The sequence below is a fragment of the Hipposideros armiger genome, unplaced genomic scaffold (genome assembly GCF_001890085.2).
Source record: "Hipposideros armiger isolate ML-2016 unplaced genomic scaffold, ASM189008v1 scaffold_680, whole genome shotgun sequence".
Classification (NCBI taxonomy): Eukaryota; Metazoa; Chordata; class Mammalia; order Chiroptera; family Hipposideridae; genus Hipposideros; species Hipposideros armiger.
This window is the reverse complement of record NW_017732030.1, coordinates 641,468-650,086: the sequence shown is the minus strand read 5'-3', so window position 1 is coordinate 650,086 and position 8,619 is coordinate 641,468. Positions and strand designations below refer to the sequence as shown.

At 33.2% G+C, this 8,619-nt stretch overlaps 1 protein-coding gene across 1 annotated transcript; it reads left to right on the top strand.

Moving 5' to 3' along the window:
- Positions 1 to 1,596: 1,596 nt before the first annotated feature.
- Positions 1,597 to 8,231, top strand: MSTN (myostatin). Its single transcript, XM_019626478.1, has 3 exons — positions 1,597 to 2,096; positions 3,969 to 4,342; positions 6,353 to 8,231. The coding sequence occupies exons 1-3, from the start codon at positions 1,724 to 1,726 to the stop codon at positions 6,731 to 6,733; spliced, it is 1,128 nt and encodes a 375-aa protein (XP_019482023.1). The 5' UTR covers positions 1,597 to 1,723; the 3' UTR covers positions 6,734 to 8,231.
- Positions 8,232 to 8,619: the final 388 nt, after the last annotated feature.

Sequence of the window (8,619 nt, the reverse complement as noted above, 5' to 3'; positions counted from 1 at the left end):
AGCCTGCCCTAACATTGTTCCACAACAAAGAGTATCTGAGATCCTTCAGGTCATCTGGTCTGTGTCTGGTTTTCCTTAATCTTTAATAATGGGCAAATCTAATGCATTATGTAAGGCCATTTTTTTTTCTCAAGAGATGTAGATACCTCTTAAGAATTTGATGAAAATGCATTAACTTTTCAGGTTACTGAGTTGCATTTTAGTGCACTGAGGCAGTAAGTTAGCATACAATGTGCAAAAGGAGTAGTGACCTAAAAAATAAATATTTGATATGAGCCATTGCATCCTCTTGGGAAAAAAAAAAAAGTAATGGATTAACTCTCTTAGGAGCCCTTAGCTTCCCAAAAAGGAGTAGGAAGAAGAAATCTCCTGTGGCCTGGAAACAGCTTCTGTTTCTTGCTGGCTATGTTTGTTTAGTTCTTTATTAGCCCATTTGATTAGATCTTGTGGCTCCCAAAGTTAAAGTTGAGAGTTTGATCCCTACAGAGGCCACTTAAATTTAGAGAACAAAAAGCTCTATTCTCTGCTCGCAGACTCACCCCAAATCCCTGCCAGGTGTCTGCCCTCTGGTCAAAAGGGAAGCTGGCAAAGGGGTGCAAACCTATCACAGTATTGGGAAACAAAAAAACGGGCACCCTCTTATTGTGGTACTCTTTCCCTTTTATGTGTTGACAATATTCTAATATAATTTATAGAGAATAGATATTATATTTTTTACTTTTGCCACTGGAAATCTGAGGCAAACTGTGGTAAGTGCTGCATTGCCAGTCATAAAATCCATTATCTTCTTATTCTAAGTTCAGAGTTTTTCTACCAGCTGACATTATTCTGTTGGAAATAAACAATGAAGAAACATCGTCTGAGCAATATTAGTCTGCAGTGTCAGGATAAGAAACAACAATAGTAATCAGTCAATAATTGAGCACAATTTTCCTATTAATAAAAGATATTAAGTCATTTAAAAATAATTCCATGTGCAATACAACATATATAATACGTATGATTTTCAACATGTGCTAAAAATTTAGTCAGGAAAAGTTTTTCAAATTATTGCTGAAAATCTTTCACTAGAACGACAATCTTGACTTTTCATTCAGGTCTTCCTAATTTAAATTTGTATTTCCCTAATTCCACAGGACTAAAAACAACTTAATACAACAAATAAAATTCTTTTTACTTCAAATGCTTGCCTAAATAATTTAAAACCATTTTAATTCTTGAGGAAGTAACATTTCAACTTTTTAAGTAGGAAGTGTAAATTAGATTTCCTTATTTAAATTATAACTTAAGAGTTTCACATAAAAAGATTAATAAGATTTAAGTATAGTTTATATTATTGTTAACATAGACTTTAATTTTTCAAATGTCACATATATCTTTCATTATTTGCAGATTTATTTCTTTTATGAAGTACTCAAATGAATCAGCTCACCCTTGACTGTAACAAAATACTGTTTGGTGACTTGTGACAGACAGGGTTTTAACCTCTGACAGCGAGATTCATTGTGGAGCAAGAGCCAATCATAGATCCTGACGACACTTGTCTCATCAAAGTTGGAATATAAAAAGCCACTTCGAATACAGTATAAAAGATTCACTGGTGTGGCAAGTTGTCTCTCCGACTGTACAGGCATTAAAATTTTGCTTGGCATTACTCAAAAGCAAAAGAAAAGTAAAAGAAGGAAGTAAGAACAAGGAAAAAGATTGTATTGACTTTAAAATCATGCAAAAACTGCAAATCTATGTTTCTATTTACCTGTTTATGCTGATTGTTGCTGGCCCAGTGGATCTAAATGAGAACAGCGAGCAAAAAGAAAATGTGGAAAAAGAGGGGCTGTGTAATGCATGTACTTGGAGACAAAACACTAAATCTTCAAGAATAGAAGCTATAAAAATTCAAATCCTCAGTAAACTTCGTCTGGAAACAGCTCCTAACATTAGCAAAGATGCTATAAGACAACTTTTGCCCAAAGCCCCTCCACTCCGGGAACTGATTGATCAGTATGATGTCCAGAGAGATGACAGCAGTGATGGCTCCTTGGAAGATGATGATTATCACGCTACGACAGAAACGATCATTACCATGCCTACAGAGTGTAAGTAGTCCTATTAGTGTATAGCAACAACTCTGCTGACTGTTCTAGTGTTTATGAGAAACAGATCTATTTTCAGGCTCTTTTAACAAGCTGTTGGCTTGTATGTAAGTAGGAAGGAAAAGGGTTTTTGGTTGTTTTTTTTTCAAGATTTCATGAGAAAAGTATTAATGAGACTAATTTCTGAAAATGCTTGCATAGCATTAATGCTATTTAGTTTAATGTGACAAATATAACATGCTCATGCCTTCACAGCTTAATACCACTAAGGGAATTATTGGGAGATACTACAAGCAATGTTAAAACTTACATGAAATTTCATAATTGCATTTGGTTGCTTGAAATACGCATTTATAATAATAAGCTTTCTGACTCAGAATAGAAAAAAGAAGAAATTTGTAGATGTTTGAGCCTATTTGGGCATTTACTGAATACCTACCATGACTTCTGCTATTCCAAACTATTTCTCACGGTGTTTTTATGTTCTTCATAAATTAAAATATTCATTTTTGAAAGCTATTACACTGGAGAGCATGAAAAAATATTTTTAAAAATTGTAACGTATTAATAAGAACAAAGATGAAGCAAACAAAGCATAATGACTATCATGAGCTGATTATCAGGAAGTGCCTAAGAAATAAACATTTTAATCAAGTAGAGATGATTCACAAAGTCCCACTTAAACCTTGACCATGGTACTATTGTTGTGAGTCCCTAGTCTGCATATTTCCAGCAGGAACATTGCTTACTGAGCTACTGAAATATCATTTTATTCTTCATTGGAGGGAGGACTATTACCTGCAGTATCTACATTGCTTCTGAAAGAGAATATATTTCATACCATTTCCTTTGCAGTCAGTTTAAAATTATAGGCAAAGAAAGGGAGACAAGGACCTTAACAGAGAAGGCATGACAAGAAAGATTTTGTGCCATGAGTCTGTGATCTTGCTTTATACACTTTAAACTGGACTTGAAACAGTGTCAAAATACTGTTTTCCTTCTAAGTAAGCAACAAATAATTTTCCTTTAAGACCCTGCTATCAGATAGTCCTGGAGTAGATGTGCCTTATTTATAAACAAACTTGGAAAAAACAAGAGGAAAGAAATTACTTTCTTTTTTCTTTTCTTTTTTTACAGCAGAGGATAGTTTTATTACAGCAGAAAGTAACAGCTCTCAAAACGAGAGGGGGTCCCAACTGGGGTGCCCCAAGAGGAAAGAAATTTCTAAGTGCTTCTGCTTATATTGACAGCCTGGCACTAAGACAGTATTTTCTAAATTTTGAGATAGCCTGAATGCAACATTTAAATGCTGGTGCTAATTACCTGCTTAGTTTTGTTTTTTTAAAAGGCTATTCCAGAGCCAAAACATAACAGATGTACTATATTTTCTACTAATTCCTGAGGTTCAGTTAACTGCTCAGTGTGTCTTGTCCCCAGGTAATTCAGGCCTGGGGGAAGGGTTCCTTCTACCAGACTGATTGGTACAGCTGCTCAGTAAGTGTAACTACTCAGATTCCCAAAGAATTCTAAGTGGATGTTCCTCCACGGTGTCTCTTGTTCTCTCTAATCATCATCATTTTAAAATTTCATCCACTGTTTATTCCTTCATAGAATTTTCCTTAGTCCACAATTCTCTGGAAAGGGAGTAGATTCCTCATAAACAGCTGAAAAATTCTGAAAAGCTAGAGTAATGTTTTTCTGTGACATTTTTTCTGAGTTATGAATGAAATTCTACATAGTTTATTTTTATTTTAAAAGATTAAATATGCATTCATTAATCCAATAGAAAAAAATGCCCACCAATGAGTTATGAAGGAGGTTGTTCATTTTTTTATGAGGAATAATTTCAATAACTCTTTTCCTATTCATTTATAGCTGATCTTCTCATGCAAGTGGAAGGAAAACCCAAATGTTGCTTCTTTAAATTTAGCTCTAAAATACAATACAATAAAGTAGTAAAGGCCCAACTGTGGATATATCTGCGACCCGTCAATACTCCTACGACAGTGTTTGTGCAAATCCTGAGACTCATCAAACCCATGAAAGACGGTACAAGGTATACTGGAATCCGATCTCTGAAACTTGACATGAACCCAGGCACTGGTATTTGGCAGAGCATTGACGTGAAGACAGTGTTGCAAAATTGGCTCAAACAACCTGAATCCAACTTAGGCATTGAAATCAAAGCTTTAGATGAGAATGGTCATGATCTTGCTGTAACCTTCCCAGGACCAGGAGAAGATGGGCTGGTAAGTGATAACTAAAAATCACATTCTAAGAGCCTTGTGATGTTATCATCATAATGTGAATGAATAATAGTGGAAAATAGCCACCAATTTCCTAAGCTCCTAAGCCAGACAAAGGTATCTTATCCTAATGGGAGCCCTGTACCCAATAAAAATAGGTATCTAATTTCATATTCTATGAAACAACCCTCTTGATGCTTTTACTTTGCGTGAGATGAAATAAAAGTTATCCCATAGTCCTTCACTTCTTAGGTAGTCCTTTTGAATTGGGAATGAAATCTAAAGTGCTTTTCATGGATATGCTACATGATTACATGAATAAAAATATGAAATCTTCATAGTGGATTCTGGTACATATCCAACAGATTAAAACATTTTCCCCCTAGGAGAGTGAAATGTGTTGAAGTTTTCTGGCTAAATAAAGCAGAAAAAAACAAACTTTAAAAATTATAATGAAAATGAAATGCTTTCATTAATAGCAATTAACTAAGTACAATATGTTTAGGGTTATATTTTATTAAATACACTATATTTAAGGCCCCTCATGATAAATATGTTCATTATTTTGTAGGCTGTTGATGCACTGATGTATATGTAGATTAATTTGTGAATTACGCTAATAAAATGACATTTCCAGACTAGTTAACCTGTGCTTCCCAGCTTATTTCTGAGCTGCCTCACCATTCTTCTGCAGGAGTTTCCTTAGGTACTGCCAATTAATTTAATATCAGGCCAGGCAGATGACAGTACTTTATATATTATAAAAATTAATAAAAAACAATTTTAAAACATATAAATGTAATTACTCTCTGGCTTACCTAGGCTTGGGTTTACTTCTGTTTTCAAAAACTTATTTAATGAGACCATAAATTTTACTTTCATCTATTAGCATAATTTACAACAAAAGATTATATTTGCAATCAATAAATGTTATCTTTTTAGCTCTTAAAGAATATAAATATATAATTAATAAAGAATATGTAATTAATAAGCCAGATCTACTTTAATTAAAACATATTCTTTAAGAGATTATACCATTTTCCAAATGCTTTCTTTTTCTTTAAATATGCTGCATAAAATGTTATTGAACCTTAAAAGTGCTGTTATTATTTTTATAATCTTAAGTAACAATAACTACTAGGTCTACTTTGATTTTGGTATAGGATAACAACTACCATTAACTATTTAAGAAAATGTTCTTTTTTATAGGTGGCATTTTAATGATCAAAGTTGGTGATGTGATAGGTTTTAATTATTATTAAACAGATAGTTAATATGACATATTCATCAGATTTTTCCATGTAAAATGAAAAAAGTTTCAAATGAATGAAAAGATTGGGGCAGGGAAAGGATTAAAAAATTATTGCTTAAATATCTGTATGGAAACATTTTTCAGTGAAAGGATAGAGGAAATATTTTTTAATATGTCCCTCCCTCTCTTAGGGTTTCTCTTTCCAAACCACTGTACATACCACCGCCTTCATCACCCTACCTGCCTTTTCCCCTTTATAATCCATACAATGTTGGGAGGTAACTATTTTGTTCTGGCTTTAATATCCAAGTTTCTCTGAGTAGAGGTTGGATGAGTATACCTACCTCTCCTGGAGTCATCGGACATGTTTAGCCAACATATTTGATCAACAAGTGTGAAAAGGGAGTAACCTCTCCCTCCCTCTTTCACTCCCTCCCCCTCCTTTCCTTTTCTTCTCATAAATATTCTATAAATATTTTCAGAGCATCTCTTATATGCCAGGCATTTGGACACTCAACCTGGGGAAAACAAAAATTAAAAAGATATAGATCTGGCCACAGGGGTACTGGTATCACGGCTATATATTTTTGAGCCATAGGGAAAAATCAAGCCTAGAGTCAATTAAAATCCCTTAATGCTGTGCCTTTTAAAAATAAATATGGTATGAGAAAAATGATTCTTTCCTCAATGACGACTTCTTGAGGTAGGAAAGTGTTTCAGGATCTATTAATGTTCCTGATTGTTCTTTCCTTTTCATATAGAATCCCTTTTTAGAAGTCAAGGTAACAGACACACCAAAAAGATCCAGAAGAGATTTTGGACTTGACTGTGATGAGCACTCAACAGAATCTCGATGCTGTCGTTACCCTCTAACTGTGGATTTTGAAGCTTTTGGATGGGATTGGATAATTGCACCCAAAAGATATAAGGCCAATTACTGCTCTGGAGAGTGTGAATTTGTATTTTTACAAAAATATCCTCATACTCATCTTGTACACCAAGCAAACCCCAGAGGTTCAGCAGGCCCCTGCTGTACTCCCACAAAGATGTCTCCAATTAATATGCTATATTTTAATGGCAAAGAACAAATAATATATGGGAAAATTCCGGCCATGGTAGTAGATCGCTGTGGGTGCTCATGAGATTTATATTTGGTTCATAACTTCCTAAAACATGGAAGACCTTCCCCTCAACAATTTTGAAACTGTGAAATTATGTACCACAGGCTATAAGCCTAGAGTATGCTATAGTCACTTAAGCACAAACTACAGTATATGAACTAAAAGAGAGAATATATGCAATGGTTGGCATTTAACCATCAAAATAAATCATACAATGAAAAGTTTTATGATTTCCAGAGTTTTTTAACTGGGAGATCAAATTACATTTATGTTCATATATGTATATATATTACAACATATGCAGGTAAATGAAAGCAATGCTTCTTGTGTTCTAGTGAATTAAAGGAGTATGCTTTAAAGTCTATTTCTTTAGAGTTTCATTTAGTATTCACAGAAAAATCTATATATATTATTGGTAAAGTGCAGGATTGTTATATACCATCATTTGAATCATCCTTATACACTTGAATTTATATTGTATGATAGCATACTTGGTAAGATGAAATTCCACAAAAATAGGAATGGTGCACCATATGCAAATTCCCATTCCTATTATGATTGGTACATTACATTAACAATCCATGCCAATGGTGCTAATACAATAGGCTGAATGGCTGATGTTATCAAGTAAAAAACATTCAGTAAAATAATAAGCTCCTCCTTTCTTCAGGTGCAATTTCATACACCTCCAAATGGGGAATGGGTTTTCTTTAATAAAAGAATCATTTTTTTGTAGCATACTTGGAGAAACTGCATTATCTTAAAAGGCAGCCCCAAAGTATTCATTTTTATCAAAATTACAAAAATTTCAAAATTACAGCCTGTCTTTGCAGCATTGCAGTTTTTATGACAAACGAATGAAAATGACAGATTCTATCAATATTGTATAAAAAGACTTTGAAACAATTGCATTTATATAATATGTATACAATATTGTTTTGTAAATAAGTGTCTCCTTTTTTATTTACTTTGGTATATTTTTACAGTAAGGACATTTCAAATTAAGTATTAAGGCACAAAGACATGTCATGTATGACAGAAAAACAGCCGTTTATATTTCAGAGCAAATTAGCAGATTAAATAGTGGTCTTAAAACTCCATATGCTAATGGTTAGATGGTTATATTACAATCATTTTATATTTTTTTACATTATTAACATTCACTTATGGATTGATGATGGCTGTATAATGTGAATGTGAAATTTCAATGGTTTACTGTCATTGTATTCAAATCTCAACGTTCCATTATTTTAATACTTATAAATATTATTAAGCATACCAAAATGGTTTCACTCTATTATCTTAAATGCAGAATAACAAACTGATGATATCTTAACAAGAACTGTTCATTTTATAATTCAATAATGAATCTACTTCTGCATATATTTACTTCTGCTTTGTAAATTAGGATTTTGTTCATCAAATTCATTGTACTTATGATTAAGTGAAATTATTTCTTACATCTAATGTGTGGAAACAATATAAATTATATTAAAGTGTTTTCACTTTTTTTGAAAGATACAACAGTTTTATGGTATGAAGATTAATTCTGGATTTCTGATTTTCACTTTATTATCAAAGTCTAATGGTTTGGCACAAAAGTTTGGTTTGGGAATTTTAGGTCTGCTACTCTAGTTCTTGTGAGAGAAATTCCTGTTAATTTGGTTCTAGTCAAGTTGCTTTACGCATGCATACAAAAGCAAGAACGAGTTGTATCTGTTTCATTTCTCTTTATCTTGACCTGAAAACTATTTATATGTTTTCATAGGTTCAATTTCCAAATGATTGCTGTTGGCAAAGGTATGTGGTCCTAGAGTTACAAGTTCTACTGAAGCCACAGGGACGCTGCATCTTTTTTCTAGTACTGAATGATACTGGCACATTTATCTGAGCTTTGTGGGCACCAA